The sequence below is a fragment of the Podarcis tiliguerta genome (genome assembly GCF_965153285.1).
Source record: "Podarcis tiliguerta genome assembly, chromosome: 6".
NCBI lineage: Eukaryota > Metazoa > Chordata > Lepidosauria > Squamata > Lacertidae > Podarcis > Podarcis tiliguerta.
In genome coordinates this window covers 56,251,536-56,275,939 of record NC_139539.1, presented here as the reverse complement: position 1 = coordinate 56,275,939, position 24,404 = coordinate 56,251,536, and the positions used below count along the sequence as shown (strand labels likewise).

The 24,404-nt window shown below is 42.1% G+C and overlaps 1 protein-coding gene across 1 annotated transcript; it reads right to left on the bottom strand.

Annotated features, from left to right (window-relative positions):
- Nucleotides 1-1,095: 1,095 nt before the first annotated feature.
- LOC310680900 (lanosterol synthase-like) lies at nucleotides 1,096-22,192 on the bottom strand. The gene is made up of 22 exons (XM_083448043.1): nucleotides 21,049-22,192; nucleotides 18,788-18,956; nucleotides 17,471-17,609; nucleotides 16,198-16,306; nucleotides 15,256-15,377; nucleotides 14,320-14,416; nucleotides 13,755-13,890; nucleotides 12,753-12,861; nucleotides 11,519-11,637; nucleotides 11,161-11,258; nucleotides 10,565-10,592; nucleotides 9,711-9,764; nucleotides 9,257-9,328; nucleotides 8,234-8,284; nucleotides 7,838-7,987; nucleotides 6,879-6,975; nucleotides 6,111-6,216; nucleotides 5,467-5,532; nucleotides 4,039-4,119; nucleotides 3,615-3,785; nucleotides 3,060-3,138; nucleotides 1,096-2,133 (listed from the first exon to the last, which is right to left on the bottom strand). Exons 1-22 carry the CDS (start codon nucleotides 21,060-21,062, stop codon nucleotides 1,954-1,956), a joined length of 2,247 nt encoding a protein of 748 aa, XP_083304169.1. The 5' UTR covers nucleotides 21,063-22,192; the 3' UTR covers nucleotides 1,096-1,953.
- Nucleotides 22,193-24,404: the final 2,212 nt, after the last annotated feature.

Sequence of the window (24,404 nt, the reverse complement as noted above, 5' to 3'; positions counted from 1 at the left end):
GATGTTGCTAGACAGGCACACAGGACACTGAATAGGACACTGAACTCTTGGACTCTGGGCTAGAGTTCCTGCCTTGGACGTTCCAGAATTTCTAAAATATTTACGCTCCCAATAAAATACTTGAAGGTTATATAAAGACTGACCTAACCAATCACAGCAAGAATAATTTTACAAGGATCAGGACGGTTACTGTAGTAAATAAAAGCATGCCTATGGACTGGTTCTGAAGATAAAAATCTATCATGAGTAAAATCGCTTCCCCCAAAGATGTGTGTATAGATTTGTTCAAGGTCGAACTCTTAGCTATGCTATCTGAACCATCTACCCTAGTGCACTATGAATGCTTACACAACCTAACATGAAGATTTCCCAAAATGGAGACTATATCCACATAAGGGAAGGAAGAGAATTGTATCATATGCAGAAATTGTGAGAGTGCCTTTCTGAAGTGATGGCACTTTCTGCAAGCTGCCAAGCACTTGCGATCCATGAAAATGTATTTACCTGTATCTTAAAACTTGGCTAGGAGAGTGCAAGGGTAAAAGAAAAATCTGGGAAATCTGGCCCCGCAGCAAACCAGAAGAACAAGTAACTTTATCCCTTGCTCCACTGCCACAGTGTTCTGCTGTTAGAAGCCTTTCTAGAGATCAAAGCATTTCTAGAGATCAGCTCACTATTAAGTATTGGGAGAACCCATCCTACACTCATACAGCTTCAGATTAAGAGGTGATTGCAAGACAAATGCTTTAGGTTGATAGAACCAGTATTGTATGCTTCATGCCAGAATGTTTTAATCTGGGGGTAAAGCCACACTGGTTAGTTTGCAATGAGTTGTATTCCCACTATTAATCACTGTCAGGTATCCCGTTTGCTCAGTGCTGTCAATGCAGTCTAAACATTACTTTTTTGAGGAATTAATCTTATTCAAAGATCTACAGGGCTGTCTCCCCGTTTGAACATTACTGTCTCATGCTGAGACCCTGCGCTGGGCATCCATGAACCTAGTAGGAAAACCTACTAGGAATTGATTATCTCTTGCTATGAAATACTTGATTTCAGATTTCTGAATCACTATTCCCCCTGTGAACATGTACACTTTTTTTTGGATTTTGATGCAAACAATCAATCTCCTTTATTGGCATAGAAAAAGTGCATTGTATACATGGAACATAACACAGAGAACAAAACATAGTAGGAGATAATTTAGCATAAAACTGTCCAGACATTATGAGGTACAAAAATGGCTCTTAGGACCTATGGTAACGTCATTTCATGGCATCACTCAAAAATCTTGCCACATTCTCCACTACAATTATTCAGCACAAAAGACCCCTTGGAAGAGTCAGTGTGATAAATCCCCTCCTACAATAAGGGGGCCAAATACTTAGCACAGGGGTCAGCAACCTTTTTCAGCTGTGGGCCGGTCCACCATCCCTCAGACCATGTGGTGGGCTGGACAATATTTTGGGGGGGCGGGAATGAACGAGCACCAGGCAGGCCCCACAAATAACCCAGAGACGCTGGGCTTCATTCACAGTGGAGGGTGGGGAATATCCTGTACCTTCAAAATGTTGCCTAACGGTATCCCCACTGAATCCACCTATTAAAGGGAGAGCAACATATCTTGAATTTTCCACACCCTCTGTTATTCCTCCTCAAGAACACAAATTTCAGCTGTATTTTGCTTTGTGTAGGAATGTGGATCGTGGTTATGAATCGCTCAGTGGGCAAAGCCTTTTCTAAATTTCTGCTGCCAGTGAGGGATTTGAAGTGGTGCAAATCGCTACCAGAAAATTAAGCTAACGTGCCTCTTTGTCCACTTTCTTTTGGGCATGTTTGTGCATTTCAAAGTGCAATCGTGCTACAAGGGGAATATCAGCCAAGAGAGAAAAGCACTGGGTGATGTTGAGAAGGATGAAACCCAAGCTCTCAGGAATGACACTGCTCCTCTGCTCAGCACCCTCCATTCTGACTCTGCGCTGAATGCACAGAACCATTCTTCAGGAGTCCTTTAGCGACAGGGCTGCTGGGATATAGCCGGGTGAAGCGGGCAAGTGCAAAGATAGGGAAGATGATTCGGTAGGCATTGTAATGCAGAGTACCAGCTTTGTAGAACGCTGTAGCGATGTCACCCTGAGGAGAGGCAAGAGAGAAATTCCTGAACAACCTACATGCAGTCTTCTGTCCTGACTTCATGGTGACTAAATTCCATTTGAGAAGCCGGTTGTATGATCACTGCAACCTCTTTCAAGAGCAACTGTCACATACAGTATCACTGAGCTTTTGGCTGGCAAACAAGACTCTGGAAGCAGGAATGAGAGACCAGAGCCAATTAAAATGTAGGAAAGGAGACTAAAGACATTGTAGCATCTCAGGCAGAATATCCAAATGGTTCCATGATTAAAAGATAAAATAATTAACTGGCAGTCTATGGCTTTTTAAAAGCATCCCTCTGACTTGCCACATTTATGTAACAGTAGGGCCAGCTGTGCCCTGTGCTCTGATGCCACACAAACTCAATCCTGAGGGCACATTTTGATGCCACAGCAGTAACAAGACAGGTACATGAATCACTTGGGTGCCTAAGGCAACAGAATACTTCCCACAGGAACATCAGAGTGTCCAATAGAGGGAGAACATGGGCAGCACTTGTAAGATCTCACCTGCCAATGCCACACAAGTGACCATGTGTGTCCACAATACATTGCAGCCATCTATGAGAAGCATCTTTATAACAGCAACAATGCCAATGAGAGTACATTCTGATCTGCCTCATTTAGTAAGTGAGGGGTGGATAACCTTTGGTCCTCCAAATATTGCTGAATTGCAACTCCCATCATCCCTGTCTATTGCCTGTGTAGGCTGGAAGGCAACAACTTAGCCACCCCCACTCTCAGTACTTGGTGGGAAATGCTCTGCGTTCATTCATTCATTTTACATATATTTGGAGGACATGATCCATTTCACAGCTGGCTGAAATATACTGTTTCTGTGAACCTTGAAATTATATTGCTATGAGGATACTTGATTAAGAAAAGAAATTAAAAGTTGTAACACACCTGAGGCCACTCCCCAATCGATGTCTGTCTGTCAATCAAAACTTGTATTCCTCTTTCCAGAACCCGAACATCAGGATATCTGCAAAGCCACAAAAATACTGGTCATTAGTTCTGTTATCAGCAGGGAAAGCCTAACATTTTCTTCTGGGGAGCTTATATGACTACATTTTCTTTTTAAAAGAAAGAAACCCTCATGGGCTCACAGAAACTCAATGGGTCCCCCTAGTGGAAAGACCTGTAAGTGCATGAGTCCTTCACACAAGTTCAAAAAAGTGAAGCAGCTAAAGAAATTAAATTGTGAGGCCTCCATCCCAGTCCTTAAGACAGCCTTAACTGCCTCTTTGTTTGGCATTATTTCAATTGTTTGGACTAAGAAGCACCTGGGAACATCTACATATGAAGCTGCAGGAAAATTCTGTCCTTTGCAAGTTCACAAAAGTTAGCATGTTTCTTTAGCACGCCTTAATTGGTTTGTCTAGCTGCTGCAGAAACCACTTGGGCAAAAGCAGACAGAAGCCTTTGCTAAGGTAGGTAACTGCCAGCTTCTGTGCTTACCTAACAGCCATCAGCCCCAACAGAGCCCAGGAGGTTTGGTGGATCTGGGAAACAGTGTGCTGAATATATTTGCGAAACCTGTAGGATTCAAATTCTTCTCCCCAGCCACCGTCTTCCATTTGCTTGGAGACTAAGAATTCACAGGCTTTGGTCACCTCCTTGCATGCCTCCCTAGAAAAGATGAGAGGGGAAAGAGAAAAATAGCCCATGAGATGCCTCATTGGGTTTTGTTCCACTGTTGGCTTTGACTGCATCCAAAGCATCAATATTATATGCACATGACTCCCCTGCCTTTGATATTTTGGGTGGAGGAGCCTGACGGTCTCTCCACTTCACCCCCCCCCCCCTGAAGCTCAGCTCCATCAAGGGCTCCCAGCAGAGCAACATTCATACTAATCTTCTGCCCGAAAGGCTGCTTACTCACCCACCACGGTAGATGTATCCCATACATGCAAATGCCTCTAGTCCAAACCAGGTGCCATATGTGAAGCATACGCCCCATCGCCTGTCAGGGAAGAAAAACCCATCAGCCGCTGAATGAAAGATACTGAGATAAATGACAGACTACACCCTTTGAGTATGCCCTTCCATTCACTGTTTGTTTCATAGAACCATAGGAAGGGACCATGAGGGTCATCTAGTCCAACCCCTGCAATGCAAGAATCCTTCTAGTCCCATGTTCTATCATCTGAGCTATCTCAGCTATGCTTTTTTCTGCATTTCTTCCAAAACTTTCATATCCCTCCATTAGCTGCACCAAACAGTGAACAACTAGATGAGGAGAAGGTTTCTTCTTGCTGGCAGTTTTTCAAAGTTTTATCGTCTACAGACAGGACTCTCTTCAAAGTAGTGAAAGGAGGGATGGAGCCAAGTTCATTCATCATAAACCTGCAGTGAAATTCCTGGTCAGAGCCAGAATCTCTTGTTGCTATAACTAGTTGTGCGTTTTTCCTTGCTTGCTATTGTTCTAACTAGATCTAATTTATATAACCAGTTATTTTACTTAGTGGCTGTAGATCTCATGGTGTGAATACTCCTGATGAATCATGTAGGGATCAGCATGGGATCAGTACATGGTGTTACCAACAGTACGGTATGTTTTCTCTCTAAGCCTAATGACAATGTGAAGGTTTGTGCAACTACCTAATGCAACTACATTGTTAAAAGACTGCTCAGTTGAACGGTCACAAAATCCTGCCTCAGAACAGACATAGATTAACTGAGGGTGGAGCAAGCTGCTGACACCGGAATATTGGTACTACATTTTAGGCTGCAGGTCTCTAATCACTCCTTAGACATGCTAGCAATCAGTTGTTTGTGGTGAACAAGATTCACAACTGCCCTCTTAGGTGTCATATTCTGAAACTGCCCATTTTACACATCAGTTTAGGATCCCATTACCTCTAAAAATAGGCTGGATGCTCCTGTGTTTTCTTTTCCATGCACAGAGTTAGGCTGCAGCACAACCCTCTACAGTAGGAAGTGAGAAATCCCATTCTGTGCATGTGTTTTACCCTTCATCGCAGAAATGTTTCATATTTGCAGAATACTGAAAGCACAAACTGCAGACTGCAAATGCAGATGAATCAGACGAAGTTCTGGAGGTCTCCTTCTTGAAGGTAACAGGCAGCCTAGGGATGCTACTAAAGGCAAGAGTTCCACTAGGTGTGTCACATTCCACACAAGGCAGCAGTCTGCCAAACTGTTGTGCAGGAAAGTCATTCGAAAGGTGAAGGTTTCCACAGCCCATCAACAACCTTTTCAAGTCCTACTTTCAGAATGCTATGTGTGCATTCAGAAACTACACCAACCAGTACCACAGTCAAGTTTAGAATATTTGTAAGCCACTCACCCTAACCAGGAGCCATCAGCTTTCTGCATATTACGACAGTACTGCAAAGCCTTATTTAGAGTATCACTGAGAAGAAAAACAAAGGAGTCTGCTTACATTTCAAGCTAAACAGACAATAATTAACCCAAGTCCCTTGTAACAATGGCATTCAGCCGCCTGAAGTAGCCTTCGACTTTTTCGTAACTTTGGTCCACTTCTTAATGTTTTGACGACGTTAGTGTTGCTATTGTGACCCACCTTAGAGCAGGCTGTGACCCAGTAGTAGGTCCTCCCAGCCTACCAGGTGATTGCTGATTAAGATCAAGAGTGTTCCTCATCTGCCTTTAAGGATATCTAAACCACCACCAGCAGTAGCTGTACATGAGATGAACATCTCACAAAAGTATCACTTCCATGTTGGAAACAACATGCATGCTATGTAACATATACATTTTCCCAGTGCTTTTTTCTGGGGAGGACACAGGGGTACGCATACCGCTAAACATTTTGTGAATCTAAGTTTGTCCTCATTGAGGGGCAGTATTTCAATATGAGTAAGGAAATGAGAGTACCCTTAAACAGTTTTTTAGAATATAGAATATGTGCATTATAATGTAACACTAACATCATTCCCAGCTTCTAGGGATTTCCCCTCATACATTTACCTGATTTCATCTTCCCGGTGATTTGGGAATCTTTTCCTAAAATGTTTCAATCCCTGCATAACTGATGAAGTACATTCTATATAGGTGTGGTCGACCATACAGTCAGCTGAAAAACAGAAAGTCAATAATGTTAACTTTCAAGATGGCTTACAGATTTATATCCTTTAAAAGGGAGCACAAACCTAGCAGTTTAAACAGCGGGGGGGGGGGGGAGTTTATAAAAGCAACAGGTCAAATGCCAGCTCTTCACCCGCCAAAAGCCAATCAGCAAAACGGGCGTGCAAAGGGTGTGGCAAAAGGAGGAAGAGTTGGCTCTGGCCACACCCACTGCTGGCATGCAGTCCATAACAGAATACCCTCAAAGTAATGTGTCCCCTCCCTGAAGGCTGTGAGGTGGTAGGGTCATCCTGGGAGAGGTGGCTTCTAAAATAAGCAAGACCCATGTGGTGTAGTTGAAAACCAATTATGTTGAACTGGGTCCATAGACTCATTGGCAGCCACTGTCAATGGCACTGCATGAGCCCTCATGCCTCCTTCCCAAAGCCCAGTAAGTGCTTCCCCCACCTTTGGGAAACGTGGCGCAAAGGCTCTGGGATGCTGCCAGAACCCTTGCACTGCCTTCCCAAAGCTCCCACACATACAAAGCTGTGATTGCATGACTTGGCATCTATCCCCAATACTATGAAACAGACTTTTCTTGTGAAGATGACCAGAAATTCACATAAGATTCCCATTTAAGTTGTTCTGATACCAAGGCTGTGTTCTTACCATATATCTCTGAGGAGTTCATTATCTCCAGTAGCCAACTCCCACGCCTGGTTTCATAAGATGAAAAACCACCATCAGAATTTCTCATGTTCAGCATCTGCAAAAAAAATTACAAGTGCGATTGGGGAAGGAGCAAGGCAAAGGGTTTAAGAATGGGCATGGTGTGCTTTGTCCTGCCTGCAGAGGCACATGGCTGGTAGCTCCTGCCCAGCCCCACCAGCCACTCCTTTATCCTTACTTCACTTGATTTTTTCCTAAACTAAAAAGTCCCAAATATTATAGGGGTGTGTAAAATCACACCTTGAAAAACCAATCTTTTTACTTCAAGTGCAGTTAAACAAATGGAGAGTGGTTCTCCGTACATATGTAGTCGTGCCAGTTGGCCCTCTCTCACCATATTAGGCAAATGGAGAACTCAGTGGATGGGAAGATTCTGTTCTCCTAGCAAACACTAGAAAGTGTCATTGCTCCTTGCGACTATGATGAGGATTCCAGGACAAAATTTGCTAACTTGCGTATTTCTATCAAATGTGATTTAACTCCAAATTACCACTATATGGAAAGAGATTAACTCATTATATATTTGACTTCAGATTGATTAAGTAAAGCATAAGCATGTAATAGCTACTTTCCAATGAACAAAATCAGTAGTCCGTCTGTTGTCAATCCTAATACCCAGTGAGCTTTCGATCCAGCTTACTGAGGGAGATTGCTCTCAGTCCTGCTACGTTACAACCCTTTACCTGAGCTTAAGGAACTCAAACTTCAAGACTGATCATCCTTCACAGAGGATACAAGGCTGCCATAGGGACACTTCCACCAATTCTCTTAGCCTACGGTCCTACAAAACCAATATTCTCCTCAGCACTATTACTGAATGCTAGATGACTTCAGTCTTCCCACAATAGCTTCCTCCTGCCTGCTTCCCATTTTCTCTTCTGGCCTTTCCCCCTTCTCACCACATTGACAGCATCAAAGAGGCGCTGAGGTGCCACATGATCTTCTATGAAGGGGCATTTTTCCTCCAGCAGCATCAATGTCCTCATGGCCTCAGCAGTGCAGTCACTGACTATCCAGTCATTCTCTCGATTGCTGAAGGGGAATCCACCCTGGATATTGAAGAAAATACATTAGGACTCCTTGGGCAGCAGTCAGTGTAGAGGCATCTCCTCCCAAAAAGATCCCAATAAAGCAACCAGGGATTTGACGGGTGATCCATATTTCTTTTTCAGGACACTAGACTAGATGGGCCCTGGCCTAAACCAGCAGGCTCCTTGGGTTCTCAGAATTAACACTTAAAGACTCTTTTTTAGCTGGCTATGGGTCACACAGACAGGACACAATTCTGGATGTACCTTGTTCATCTGGCGATAATATCTCTGGTAGTTAGGTGGGTTATCTACAATCTGAAAAACAGATTAGCAGCATATTAATAAAAGACAATCAGAATATATTTATAACCAGAGAAAGCCAGTGTGGCATAACAGTTTGAGTGTTGGACCTGAGAGACCAGGATGCCAATCCCTACTTCCTCTCAGCCTAAAATTCCTCACAGCGTTGTTGTGCGGATTCAGTAAGGAGGAAGAAAAGTTCAGTAAGCTCCTCGGAAAAAAAGATGGGCTATGCAATAATTAATAAACAATAGAAAATAAATTAACTCAGTCGGAAATATGGTCTGCAATTTAGAAGACAGAATATGGCTACAGCCTGATACAATGGCAGCACATAGGGTTGTGTTCAGTGCCAGCGCTACTCAAAGCAGACTCACTGAAATTTATGAACTCAAATTGGGCATGTTTATTAACCTGAATGGGTTTGCTCTGAATAGGATTCATACTGCGTACAACCCACAGTGTCGGTTGAGGTAAATTGCAGTGGATATACAAGGTTTTACACAGGACTGAAGCCACACTATAGAACCGAATTGACATTACAGTCAAGGATCACATGGGCTTCAGATTAAAAACGTATTATTCTATAGTCCCACCATGACACATTATTCAGCTGAATGAATCTCACGTGATCAAGAGGCAGCTGGACCACACTCTGGCTCTGCCTTCAAGGTTGCACAACATTTCATGACCACAACACCCACACATTAAGCTATGCCTATGCAGGCATCCATGTCTAAATGCAAGGATATCAGAGGCAGGGCTAGGGAAAACCATACAACCTTGGAAGCTGCCCTTCAACATCTAGGTCAAATAGGCCCGTTGCCTTTGATAACCTAATAGCTCCTTCTCATGATGAGTAACACATGAAAGGAGCTCATGTTACTTTGCAAAAAGAGACAAGCGTTTCACTCCTAATTCTTTTGCTGAGACAGCTGAAAGCGGTATTGATTCCCTGTGTATGTTATTCCAAGATCAGTGCTTTACCTGAGAGGCTTTCAAGAATTCATGGGCTTTTTTCAGACAGGACGCATAGTCAGGATTGTTCTGAACCCCAGCCTAGAAAAAGACAGAAGTTATTATTAAGAATTCTGACCCAGGAAAGTCACAGAGAAAATCTCAGACACTTACACAAAATCATCACTTTGGACAGCCACAAAAATAAATGCAAGTTCTTCAGGGATAACTTCAGTGTTACAAAAGGAATACTCAGTGTGTGGATTTCTGGACCTCATGTCCTAAGAATCACCTGGAGAACATGCCTTTCTTGGTTAACCATGACAGGCATACGAGGTGTTCGGATCTTGTAGTGTGTGTGCTTTGGTTAAATAATGAATACACACTCTCTACATGCCAGTTCATTCATCTAAAATATATATATGTAAATGGAAATTATTGTGGAGAGAACAAAAGCAGAAGATTTGACAATATAAAATGATACCTCCAAGAAGCCTTGAATGGCAAATGATGTATCCCAGGTCTGTGATCCCATGACCTGATATAAAGAAATGAAGAAGAGTTTTGTCCATTAGATCAGGGGTGGAGAACCAATGGCCTGGGATCTAAAGGCAGTCCTCTCTACCCAGCCCTTTGGATGCTTCCCCAGTCATGCCCACTTCCCAGCCTACACCCTCCCCCACTGGCCTTGCTCTGCACCCTCCTTAAGGGCTGGAATGTCTCATGGAACGGTGATAAGGCCTCCTGCTTAACTGAGTAGAAGATGGGAAAATGTAGGGGGGGGGTCCCTGAATTTCATGTGGTCAGAATTGTGTGGTAATTGTGGGAGATCTTAAACAACTGGTTTTTTCGCATTTTTATTTTCTGTTTTAAAATGTATGTTCCAGTGCACTATTTAAAAAGAAAGCAAGAACACTAAGAATAAATCAGTAATTAAAGGGCTCCTCCACATGTTTACTTGCCTGTTTTTTATTGTACTGCTCAATTTCCCTGGGTTCAAGAACTTTTCCCTTTGTTCTGCAGCTATGACTTGCAAAAATCTGAACTTCTCTGCTGAACTGAAACTCAGTTAAGCAACACAAGTCTTTGGATTTTCAGCATATTAGATAATATCTGGTTCAGCATTTTTAAAAGGTGCTACATGACCTTGTGTTATGTTACATCTTGCCTCCTAGCCTAATCCTGGGGTGAAGCTACACTATATGCAGGAGATCCAAGACTGGATCTCCTGATATTTTGATATCAGGCAGGCAGAAGACAACTCAGCTTCAGAGTCACCAAAGCAATGCAAATTGCAGGCCACGGCAATTCCCAACATCTGGGTCCACACTACTGTACCTTTATTAGCATACCATCTTGTCCAATCCTGCAGAGATATAAGAAGCAGAGATTATAGCAGACGCAAGTCCATGTAGTTCTCTAACTTCATTGCATAACAGGAGACCAAGGCTTGACAAGACTAGAATAGGCTTTAAGAATAGCCAAAAAGCAAAATCTCCCTGAAATCTCTTCCAGACAACACAATGAGTGGGACGCAGGTGTGCATGACACCTTTCTGAGTTCCACCTATGCTGCAAATAAGGATATGTTCACATATGCAGCTTAAAACACAACAAGGTGATTTTTTTTCCTACTGCACTGCAAGCTGCATTTGCACAGTGTTGTTTCACATCAGAGGCAGAGATCTTTACAGAGTGTGCATGCCATTGCTGGTCCCCCGCACCCTCACAGAACTCCTAGTAATGAAGCTGCCATCTGAGCATCTGTGCTCATGTGTGCACATACTACGGCTGTCACAGGTGTACACACCATTTACATTTCCTAGTCTGATTGACCTTGGTTTGAGGAAAGATCCAGGTCTGCAAAAGCACACTTATGCAAGAGCATGTTCAGGGTTCTACAAAGATGGGTTTGAATAAATATGCCAGGCTTACCAAAGGTAGTCATAGATCCTGGAGATATGTTCTTGAAAAGCTGGAGAATCGGCTCCATCAGCATACCTGCTTATTAGCACATGAAATGCTTTACAAGTCTGCAGGACAAAAGAGAATATCATTACAGTTAGGAATTCCCCTCTGCAATACCTGCATGCTTAGCACTCTCATCTGCCACACGACTACCTGTCTGTATCTCACCAGCCAAACACAGAAACTCAAGCGGGCAGAACAAGATTGCCACAAACATAGCTCTCTGTTTGGTTTTTGAAGCAAAGCTTCCTCAAGAGAATGAGTATATGCTGTCATCAAAAGGAATTTGTTCCCAGTACAATTTTTTTCTTCACAAGGGACCTACCGGGCTAGAATTGGTGGCATTTGAGAATATGTCGTCAGCCTTGATTTGCTCATACATTTCTGCAATGGCTTGCTTTCTGAAACTGGTGAAATGGTATCTCTCATACAAATTGAAGGTAGCTGCAGAAGGAATAAGAGAGTCACTATGAACATCGCAATCATGTTAATGCAGTTCTATCTTCCTCATGTGTTTGGGGCTGCAATCCTCCATGCAATTACCTGGAAGAGGGCGCCATTGAATTCAATGGCACTTGCTTCTGAAATATATTTTGGCTCAAAACAGAGGCAGGATTTCAGCCCCTAATTTCAAATATGATTTTTTTTGGGGGGGGGGATCAGTGAAGGGGTGGGCACCAGTTGTTTGGGGTCATTTGGTTTTTTTCTTTTCATTTACCCCCAACTTCCATGAACCTTTTGCAGATCCCCTCCCAAAATCTTTCCCAACAAACCTCCACCCTGGACCCACCCCCACCCCCAAAATTGAAGAGCCAAAATCACAATCCCTGCCAGATTTTCTCCTTTGGCTTGGGCAAGGTTAGATCTAGAGAAATGGAATGAAACAGTTTGATCATTTTAAGGTTCACTGGGAAGCAAATGGGGGGGGGGTCATTAAGCGCCATAAAACTGCTGCTAGGACCCTCCCACTAGCTCTCATTGGGATCAGTAGGGCCCCCAAACTATGAGAATGTAAAGAAGCAAAACATGCCCTTCTTCATTTGTGGGCCTCCCACCTTACCTGCAAAAGAGGACACAAATTTGCATGTTACACAACACACACACACATTTTATGCAGATCTGCGTTCTCTTTGGCAAGTGAGTCAGAGAGCCCAATCAAGGTACAATGCATTGGACCCAGATAATCCTGTTGGCACCCCTGCATCAAGTAGTTACATATCTTGTTCTTCCTTAACTGATCAACAATGGCAGGGGATCCCAATTCACACTGTAAAAGCAATGGGCGGGGTAGAAATCACAATTCAGATCGTGTGAGAGATCCCACACGCTGTCTTCACGGTGTGATTCAATATCCCTTGTCCTTGTAATTGGCTAAATATTTGCTTGCTACATATGATAATATGAAACTTGGAAAATGTTGTGTGTTTCCATGGATATCCTCTGATGAAAAGTGTTTGCCTATACCAACAGAAATCTCTTTCTCTCAACTAAACCCTAGGAAACCTACGTTGGAGGCCTGAACTCCTGGAAAAAGACTTGCCAATTCCAAAATCACTCACCAAAAGCAGCATCCAGCATCCAGCTGTGAGCAGAATGCAAATCGGCTTCATAAATATTGTTCCTCTGGGCTGGCCAATCAATGGTGGAGAAGTCCTCCACATAAATCTCCTAGAAGGAAACCATGAAGTGAAATGACTTTCATAGTAAAGAAGCAGCAGGATATTAGTGTACTTGACAAATGTCATTTCGGATCTTTTAAAAAACCCCAGCAAATTCATTTCAGCATTTTCCCCTCCCTGTGTTATGGCATCAGCTTTCATGAGCTATAGTCTAAGTCATCACCATTTTGATACTTAAATGAAAAAGTATGTTATAATAAATAATAAATAATTATTAATAAATAAATAAAACATTAGATGAGAAAGAGAAGGGTACTACATAGGAGATTAATGGTTCAACAGTTCTTCATTGATTTGTTTTTCTGGTAGTACAGAAGAGGGGAGAAGAAAGCTCCTTTTACCACACCAAAAGGGGGGGGGGGAGAGAAAGAAAGAAAGAAAGAAAGAAAGAAAGAAAGAAAGAAGCATCAAAAAGGGAGATTGTGGTATTACAGTGATGTAGGAGGCAATATTGATGTTGTTCACCAGTTTTTACGAAAAGAGGCAAAGAGTTAATGAATACTTTGTGGCACAGGAAGCACAGAGCCATTTAAATAAATTAAAATAATAGCATGAATGGAGAGAAACTTATGTGACTTAGCAGGGTGATGCCATGAGCACCATCTCCACTCCAAATTCTACCCTCCCAAAGTTGCCCTCCCCTATGGAATAGGGATGGCCAAGTTTCCATGCTCCCACCTCTCTCCAAAATAAATATTCCCATGGCATTTTGAAACACCAATGCTCTGAGCTCGACTTCTGCCTTAAATGGAAAATAAGACATCCAGTTTAGCCTTCTCCCTATCAGATACAAGCAAGCAATCCCCCAAGTGCAGATCCAAGGCAGTACGAGGGTCCCACTTTGACCAAAGATGGTGGGATGTTTGGAGAATGTTGCCTTGCCTGTCTTAGACTCTGGATCAATTCATCTTCTTCTATAGTCAGGCGAGTGGCATAGCAGTAGCTCATCGCGAGGGTGATATGGCGAGCGTGACACCAGTATGTTGAGGGATGTCCCGGCAGCCATGTAGGAAACAGCCTATTTCAGAAAGAAGGAAGAAACAGGTTCATGGAAGACAATGTCAGGAATCCTGGATATAGTGGTAACACTAAAAGCAGGTTATATTGCCCTTCATCTGAGGATCAGGGCAATTTAAAGTATAAAAACACAATAACACAATAACAAACAAAGCAATAATCCCCCACTATGTTGTTGGTGCCTTATTTTGTTTTCCAGAGTTGTCATTCTTATCTTTATTTTTTTATGGCTAGGGGCCTCAAAAACTGGAACTAGCCCAGGCCTCTTTGGACCTGTAAGAGTGGTGAAGATTAATATGGATTAATTTAAATTTCCAAGTCACTGTTATTTAATAAAGAATTTGTCTACTGTGTAACACTGTAGACATTGGGAGGGGGATTTCATGATTGGTGGCGTAGGGTGGGGATCAGTAAACTTTCGGACACATACCACAACTCGGGAAATGGTGAATTCATTCCCTCCCAGCTGTACAAATTCATAATGGCCAGCCAAACTTTGCCCAAGTTAGGGATTCCAAGAGCGCCACCTGGAGAGAGAATTATCAACATCTTTGCTTCTGTAGACTGAAGGGGACAAAGCCAAATAAATTTACAATGAAAACCTAGATACGATTATTGCCTTGCTGTGAAGATACTTTGCAAAACTATGAAAAGGGAAATAGTGCTTGGAAAGACCCTCTTTTGTACAGGAAGACGACAAAGACATTTAATCCTAGCTTTCTTTTTTCTAGGATTGTTCTCATTATTTAGAGAGAGCCATATGGCATGTGGTTTTTCAGATTTCTTCTTACCTATATCAGGAGGAGACATGAGTATAAGAACTGCTGTGGTGTCCACATTTAATACCACCCAACACTACCTCTATGCTTAAGCTTCCTAAGTCTCCAAGTACCAGAGAGTTTTCTTCATAAAACCAAAAAAAAAAAAAAATAAGCAGTAGTTAAGAGGGGGTTCACCGCAAAATGCTACTGCAAAAGGGAGGTTATAATTCACCTGATTCTTTGTATTTCTAAGAATACAGTAAAATAAAGAATACAGTAAAATAAATTTTTATCACTGTATATTGTGCATTATGGAGTGGCATAAAAGGGCAGGTCCATGTCCCCCATCCCAAGAGTTCCCAATATAAATTTTAGAGAAGGGAAAATGGGAGGGAAGATATGACCAGCATCTTCTATTTGGGACATAGACACAATTTCTATGATCAATCTATGGTGATTTCTAAAAAGACCCACAAAAGAAGGGAGGGCGGGAGACAGAATAGGAAGATGCTCCCAAATAACTACATCAGGGCCCCCAGCTTTGCCTGGGCACTACATTCCAGCAAAATGGATTGATCCAGCCCTGCCGGAGATTTCTGCCTTACCTTTCTTGTGCAGATTTATCCGAGCCCGCACTACATCTGGATGGTCAGGCCCAAGTCCAAGGATTCGCATAGCTATGTAGCTAAAGGTTGTGCCAAATACTGTTGACTGTTCTTTAAGGTGGCTACATGAAAAGAGAAATCAAAGAGCCATTAGAAAGTGGACCAGTGAGTCCAGAGGTCTAGAAATCTCTTTGAATTGTTTAGTTTCCATTCTTCTGGTGCATTACCTTAAATTCAAAAGCTTCTCTGAGAATTTGCCTCACCCATACCCAGTCAGCTAACCATTAGCCGGGGCACCACAGAATACCTTCTTTTGTTTGGTATTACCTTTTTAAAAAAGTAATGCCTTAATGAAGGGCATTTGGTACTTTGAAATCTTTCCTTTCATGAGGCAGCATGGGCTTGAGAGCAGCTCACACAACCTGAGTACCAGTTGAAATTCCATTGCAGCTAAATAAAGTTGATACTATGCTACTAAGAATTCAGATTCAAAGCTCAATCAAACTCCAATCCATTTTGTGGTTTGACAGGCTACATTTGGATGGAGGCAACCTGGCCTCACCACACCATTTATCAATAGTAATACTTCCTAAAGATGGTGCTTTTCAAAGGCAATAGCTATGTCAGATATCATATCTTCATTATTGTTGCCTCTCTCCACTCATCATGCCAGAATTCTATCTTTCTCCGCCACAGCTGGGCAACTTCAGTACATGCTGAGGCCAGCTTGCATTCTGGTCATCTACGCTGGTGCCCAGTTCACATGGTGAGTATTGCAAATAAAAGGCTCACAGTCAAAAGACAGCAGAATGCAGAAGTGATTTAAAGAAGCCTTCATGGGGGAATTGCATCATGGACCAGCCCAAGACAAAGATATGCAGAATTAGAACATCTCTCCCCAGGCCACTCTAGAGAAGCTCACACCCTCCTTGGACTACTTACAGGCCCCAGCCACCATCTGGAAGCTGTTTTGAGAGGATGTAGCGCAGGAGCTCTCTCTCAACCTCTTCTGGTAGTGAGATCTTGGCAGCATAACATGACATCAAAATAGCTGTTTGGTTAAAAAAGGAGAAGAAGATGTGTAGTACTTGACAATCTTAACTTTGGTATGATTTGCCAATAAACCGCCTGTTTGGATATTGAAACGTAACTTATGCTTTTGTACCCCATTGTTCGTTTGTTTTTACCATCTTGAAACAGAAGAAAAAGGTCAAACATAACAATATTTGTGTTTTTACTCTAGTATACGCCATTGTACACACTACGTGGCACTACAAAAATCAGTGAAGAGCGAACTTCAAAGAATGCCTGTGTTTCAGTTCTCAAACTGTTTCTGAAAGTGCTAATAAGACCTTTAACTGCAAACTGAATCAAATTTCTCTCTCATCTTGATCTGCACACAAATCAAATTTTATTATTTATTTATATACCACTTCAGTGACATAATCCCGCTAAGTGGTTTACAGGAAATATTAAACTTTTCAGTAAAGACAGTTAAAAATAATAATTAAGATTAACTGTAAGGGGAAGAAAAAATTTAAATCATCTGGTCTACCACATCTCCATACAGCTGTATGATGCCATTGATGGACAGTATCCTGCACAATGGATTCAATGGATTATCCCCCTGTTCTGGATATACTGAATAAGTATTCTGCTTTGTGAGAGAGGCTAGACTTCGTTTTCCTAAATAGAGGGATTTAAATATGTATATAAATTTAACTATAGGAAATTCTGAGAATGAAGAATTTCCCAGGCAGGTGACCCAAGGCAATCTGGCTTGAAGAACATACACATCTTCCAGGGATCAGACTTCCAGGGAAGGTAATGGAAGACTAAGTGTCGACCCCTGACACTCCTGTCAGCTGAAATAATTATGCAGTGATGGAAGATAACAGGGATATATATCTTAGTTACAAAAACTCCCTTCTGAATTAAGAGGGTTCAAGGTTTAGCCTCTCATGCATGGAAGAAGACATTCATGACACTGAGATCAAAGAAGTTTTCAAAGAGTGGAGAAGTGTCTCGAGCGAGGAACATTCACACACTGCATAATAGCTCTTAAAAGAAGGCCTCAGTTTAAGAGGTTTCTCCAAATGTCAACCTATTTGTGTCTGTCTGGTAAAAGAAGATAAACAAGTTTATAGAAAATATACAGGGAGGTCCTCCTTAGCCAGTTAATGTATATGTGGTAAATCCACTAGTGTCCATGTACCTGGTGCAAGAGAGAGAACGCCAGAGCACTCCATGGCCCAATGGCCATCTTCCGCTTGCAGGCCAGAGAAGAATTGAATCGCTTTCTGGACTGCTTCCTGGGCGGTGCTAACTTTGGGCAAATCTGGAAAGAACTTGCTCTGTAAAACAAAATAGGAAAAGTAAGAGAAATGTACAAAAACTAAACAGACTATCTACAAGACAAAGTATGCATTGTGTTAAATGTCCTGCTACATTTCATGCAACTATTTGGTCACTTAGAAATAAATATAGCAGGGAAGGGTGGTCAGGAATGGGACCATGGCAGATGGGGAGGTGTCATTTAACACTTCCCCTCCTAGCAGCAGTCTCAAAGAAACGCCCATCGCCAGCTGCTATTTGCCTGGAGACATGGGCAGGCTGGGAAAGGGATAACTCTTTCTTCTCCACCCACCCCAATCCCTATCCGGACTGGGCCCTCATGAACTTGTTTCGGTTTAAAACAACAGTCAGCTAAATACAAAAAGTCATTAAATGTACTGGATGGTTTAGCCCTGAGAGACGGTTCCAAAACTATGTTTTACAAACACATCTCAAGTGAAATCTACACCTGCCAACATCTCACAAAATGGGATATCACAACTGTTTAGAAATCCAGCCGTCAGTCAGAGGCCTAACAAACTGCATATTGGATTCATGTGCCTCAGTATTTTCATGCACATCAAAATGCCTCATGCAGATGCATCACCTGTGCATCATGGAAATGATTATTAGGCACAGTATATTGGAAATTGATGACAGAGCAAGAGAGTGGCTGTTCTCTAGGAGAACACCACAGAGCTCTCAGATAAGAGAACTATAGAATATGAGGGACCCGAAGATCATGTAGCCCATCTCCCTTTCCACAGGTAAGAACCCTACACTGACTCTGGCTTGCAGATGAACTCACTCAGCTTTCTAGGTATCAAGCACAGAGCAGCTACTTTGTGATAGCTAAGTTATGTATTTCCTGTAGATTGTCATATTCATCTTGCAGGCTTGTCTTTTTTCAAGTAGGGTTTCATATTCAACCCTGACATTATCAAGTTGCAGTTGTACAGCACCAAGTGGCAGGCGGTTGGGGGAGATGACCCTCATGATCCCTTCCACAGTTCTATGAAAGCAATAACCAAGCTTCCTGTGTTCCTAACTGAGGTGTCAGAAGATGAGAAGTCAAAAGAAAAATGACCCAGCCCTTGGGAAACTGCTGCTGGGCAGGGCCAAGCCAGCAGTCCTCATGCCCTGGGCTCCTTTTGTAGCCTTTCAGTGTTGTACCATCTGTTATCATTAAGCCACTTACAGTGTCCAGCCCTAAAGTGTAAGCCTCTAGTGCATTCTGTTCACGGGCACATTCTTCACTGTCTGCCACGTAGTACCATTTCTGCCGCCCTTCCACGGAGCTGAATCGCCAGCGAGTAAGATCAGTTTTGGGTTCTATTTCGGGTGCACCTTTTCTTCTGCGCAGACATCTGCCAAAGAACACAGAGGAGGTGGGGAGTTTGAAACATGCAGGCAGACTATCGGTTTGTTATCCTATCACAGGAAGTTATTCTGAACCCCATTCTGTGGTCCTTCCAGCCAGAAGTGAGGGACTGACATGTCTATTGATTTCAGTGGGTCTATTCATGACTAATTTGTCCACTGATTTCACTGAGTCTACTCTGAGTATGGCATAGTCATGTAACACCAATAGATCCTTTCCTTTTTCTAACTAGCTCATTATGGAAACACTTCCTATTCTCTACAACCATATTTTTGTCCCAGTTGTTAAAGCCATTTGTTCAGAACATAAAGAGGTTAACAGGGATGCTTTATGAATTTCTTTTATATCCGATTCCCTTAGTATAGTATTTTTAGGAATGCCATCCTATTCAAAAGTCCCAGATTGATCAACAGATCTTATTTTCAGATAATTTGGCATAGGATCACAGCTTTAATTTCCAATCTCCTCACTTCTGTTCATTTACCCAAGTCTTCTCCTCAACATTCCCCCCCCCCCCTTCTTCTCTTAGCTACTTCACAATATCTTTTCAAACTTCAAAATGATGAATTTTAATGTGTCTGTCTTTCACATTGGGGGGTTTCCTTGCTGCAATCTCTTGCACACCTTTCCTGGAGAAAAGCCACAGTGAAACAGTGGTCCTTACTTCTAAGTAAGCATGCACAGGACTGTCGTAGTAGACTATTTCATGTTAGAAAATTTAGGTGCAATTTTCTAATAAGTCTTTCATTGGCCTCCAATAATTAATCTGTTTTTGAAATCAATAATTGACAAATAATAAGGACTACTGATTCAATTCCAAAAAAATTTACTATTTATGTACTGTAGACTCTGCTTTACTTAAATTAATTTTTTAACCCATCTTCTGCTTATCCCCTTCTGTTATCAAATAGTGTTTGCTAAGCTTCACGTAACATCATAGTTATTTTCATCTCATTCCTCTTTTATTGCAAATTTATTATAACTAAACCATCAGTAAATTGGGGGGTTGAGAATCAGAGGCCACACCTGTCTTGTTTCTCTTTCCAATGAAAGACCATTACCTAAGGCTTACAAGTTAGTTTTTGCAGGTTGTTTTGCCAGAAATCCAACAAAAGCTTTTTACACCAATTTTCGCTTATGTTCCTAATCACAATCAAAAAGTTCCATTCTATTTTTCACACCTTTTTGTATCAAGAAATTGCGGACTAAAGTACAGGTGCATGCTAGAAGAAATGAGATCATAAACTGCGGAACAGAACCAGCAAAAAGGTCGTTAAGGTTTGAACTTGACTAGCTAGCAACGGCACATCTGCGCACACGCGTGTCGCTTTTCGCTGCTTCTGCGCATGTGCGTGACATCATTTTGAGCATCTGCACATGCGCAACCAGCGAAACCTGGAAGTAACACGCTCGGTTACTTCCGGGTTGCCGCGGAGTGCAACTCAAACATGCTCAACCCGAGGTATGACTGTATCAGCTCCAGGCATGGCATGATGGGGAAAGATAGACATAACATTTTACAAGGGCAGGAAGAAACACCACGAACAGAATAATTGCCATACACAGGAAAAACAAGGATATAGTTTGAGTGCCTCACTTGTAGTTCTATAAATCATTTAATGTGTCAACACAAATAGACGTTATTAATACTGCAGTTGTTGTATAAGGGATTATTTTAACCAGAATTTAATTGAAATTAGGAAGATTTTGGAACGCAGAAATAAAGAAAACCACCAAACCATCAAATCTAGCATGTGGGGGGCCACCTAAATTATATAATCCAGTATTTTAATGATTGGTATTAGTAATTGTATTATAATTTGGTATTGTTGCAAATGAGGCTATTATTGGATTGTAATTGAAAATTAATAAAAATTATCATCAGGAAAAAAGAAAAGCCAAATTGCTGCCTTTTTATTCCTTAATGCATCAGGTTAATTACCCTTCCCATCTTATTTCTGTGAGTTTCTCCTGTAATAAAGCTTGCTTAATCAACATGTCAAGCAACTGGCACACTTTGTTATTTTATTTAACCATCATCCTAATCAAAGCATATAGATTGCACACAATGTACTTACGTCCCATCAGACATCTTCTTGGGTTGATGAAGACTGCCTCAGATTGTTCTGGTTATATTTTAGATGGTGCAAGGCTTCAGGTACACAGGACACTGAATAGGACACTGAACTCTTGGACTCTGGGCTAGAGTTTCTGCCTCAGAAGTTCCACAGTTTCTAAAATATTCACACTCCCAATAAAATACTTGAAGGTTATATAAAGACTGACCTAACCAATCATAGCAAGAATAATTTTACAGGGTGGGATCAGGAGTGTTAATGTAATCAATGAAAGGCACACCCACAATAACAAAGGTCAGTGTATGACAGGGCTATCCTTGATGCATTGCACTGACGTTTTCTGGAGATAAAAATCTACCATGAGTAAAGTAACTTCCCAAAAGGATGTGTGTTTAGATTTCTTGAAAGTCAGGCTCTTAGCTATGCTATGTGAACTATCTACCCTAATGCCCTATGAATGCTAATCCAACCTGACATGGAGATTTTCCCAAATGAAGACAACATCCACCTATGGGAAGGAAGCAAATTGTATCATATGCATAAACTGTGAAAGTGCCTCTTTTGCAGTGATGATGTTTTCTGCAAGCTGCCATGCACCTGAGAACCGGAAACATGTTTCAAAACCTGTTTGAACTTTAAGTGAGCACAAAGGTAAAAGTAAATTCTGGGAAATGTGATCAAGCAGCAAGCAAAAAGAACAGATTACATCATCCCTTGCTCCATTGCCTTGTCACATTGCAGTGGTGTAGCGTGGGTTGCCAGTGCCAACGGCAAGACTAGCATTGTGCCCCCTAAGACAAATATTGTGCCCCCTAACTGGTGCCTCCATACTGCACACTGCTGCTCGCAGAGGGAGCTGTGCAGCAGTGGTGGGACATGCACGCACGCTTCTTTGTGCTGGGGACGGGTTGCTGCTGCCGCAAGACTCCTGTCTACACACCTCCTCCGCTGGTGGGGATACCACACAGCTGAGGGATGCAAGGGCCCATTCTCACTACAGCACCTGCTCAGCATGCTGCTTAGGTAAGGTGGGCGGGGGGGATAGGGAGGGCCTCCAGTCAGGGTGGAAGCTGCAGAGACGCACCCCAAAAATGTTTGCAACCTGGTCAATCTCCCCAGTAGACCCCCCTACACTACGCCACTGACTAATAATAATAATAATAATAATAATAATATAGTACCCTTTATCTGATGAGCAAACGTTAGTTTACAACATTAAAAAAAACCATAGTTAAAAAAAATAAAAACAAAACCCCACCAGTTTAAAAGCCATAGTTGGGACCCATGACACTCATTCAAAATTCCAAATGTGACCACAGTCCCAAAATGTTGGCACCCATTGATGTAAAATGAAACACATTGGAAAAAAACCAACAAAAACCCTAATGACCGCACATAACTGTATTTGCAACAATTACCCTAGGATAGTCTGAAAATGTCCATTCAGTGAAAGCCAGTTTTTCTACCCACTACTCCCTTCTCCTACCCCCATGTTGTTGCCCTGAGGAAACAATCCAGTGCGTAAGGAAGGAAGAAAACAAGGAAATATTAAGTCAAACTTTCCCATATTACCAAAACTAACTTTATCCTACAGCTACCAGGCTTCTTCAACTTCGGGAGGGGGGGCAAATCTCACTGCTCTTATGCCTGATCAGATAACAAAAAACACACACCCAAAATATATGGCCAATCTGGTTTTGTAAACTGTATACTCTACAGTATTGCGCAGTTAACAGTGAAGCAAGCTATGTAAAAGAATCATTAGCATGGAGAAAGTGACAGACTTTCACAGGAAAAGGTTTAGGACCAGAGAGTTGTTGACAACAAAAAGACAAGCATCAAACCAACTGCAAGTACAGCATCACATGGAGAAAGAAAGATATTAATTGACCAAGTAAATTTTAGTGAAAATAGTTTTGGAAAACTGCTACAATGATTTATATGGAAACTCAGCCAGGGGGATTCGAGGAAGTCACCCAACAATGTTAACAAAAGTGGAACTGTTACAATTAGGATAAATGTTTCTTTCTTTCTTTGTTTGTTTTTTGATGTTCTTTTTTCTATTTGTTTGTTATAAATTTGGAAAACCAATAAAAAATTGGGGGGGGGGGAATAAAAAATGAAAGTATCACATGGCGCTACTGAAAGAGCGATATTTTTTACTTTGGTACAGATAGCATCTAGACTGGGCCTCAAGACATAGTGATAGTGCAACAGATGCAATAAGGCTATATGGGAATGCATTTTTCCCCACCAGTAAAAAGCTGTCTTCTAGACCAAATTATGCTTCAGAGCTGAGCTTAAGGTCAGCTCTACACACAGCACCCTACATTAGCCAAGCCTAGAAGTTACAAAAGCGCAAGTAAATGTGGCACAGCCAAGTGCAGTCAAAAAGGTAAATATCTCTTCTCACCCCCTTTTCCTTGTGTGCAATGTATTTTACAACAGGTGTGGGGGAACCTTTGGCCCTCCAGATAGTACTCAACTTCCACCATCCCTGGCCATCGGACCAGCTTGCTGTGGCTGGTGAAGGTTGTAATTCAGCAACACAGGGAAGGGCAAAGGTTGCCCATACCTGTTTTTGATCGTAATTTTCCAAGCAGGGACTGTTTTAGGCACTCATTCCGAGAACTTCCCCCAGAACATAACATTTCAACACTACAGATACAGTGCTGGGCTTCATTTAGGGTGGAGGATGGGGAATATCCTGTTCTCTCAAATGGCTGCCTAAGGGGAGCAGCCTTCTCCAATGAATCTAAGGGACAGCGGCATCTCTCGGAATTTTCCATATCGCCTATCATTCTTCCTCAAGCACACAAATTTAAGCTATATTTTGCTTTGTGTAGGGGGTTTGTGTGACTCGGTGGGCGAAGCCTTTCTTAAATTTCTGCCAAATTTCCGTTTACAAATAAGGATTTGAAGTGGTGCGAATCCCTACAAGGAAATTAACGTGAGTTACTTCTGGGACTTGTTTACGCGTTGAAAGCGCAGAAACAAAACGGAGCCACTAAACTTTTCCTGCTTTGGCCTTTTTAGTTAGTCATTTTATTAATTCATATCTATTCCCATTTCTCTGGGCCGGCAAACTGAAACTTCTGCAACAAGGAGCCTAAAAAGAGGAACACTTAAAGAGTGGGGGTGCTGTTTAGCAAGGCCTCTTCACGTGTCACGAGAGGCTGCCTGAACCTGAATCGCCATGGTTATTGGCGGACTTCATCTGCACGCCCGAGACAGAGGGGGAGAGAAAGAGCGTCGCTCTTTCTTCTTCTTTTCCTTCAACTCTATGGTTCCGCCTCCGTTCCGAAAGGGACGGGGCATCGCTGCTGCGCATGCGCAGCTGCTGCATACTGTGTTGC

Excerpts from the sequence above, each read along its gene's own strand:
- LOC310680900 (XM_083448043.1), bottom strand. Across the intron at positions 15,378-16,197 it reads CCAGATGGTGGCTGGGGCCT|CCACCTTAAAGAACAGTCAA; the intron begins GTAAGTAGTCCA and ends CTTTTCATGTAG. Across the intron at positions 6,217-6,878 it reads GAACTCCTCAGAGATATATG|CTGACTGTATGGTCGACCAC; the intron begins GTAAGAACACAG and ends TCTGTTTTTCAG.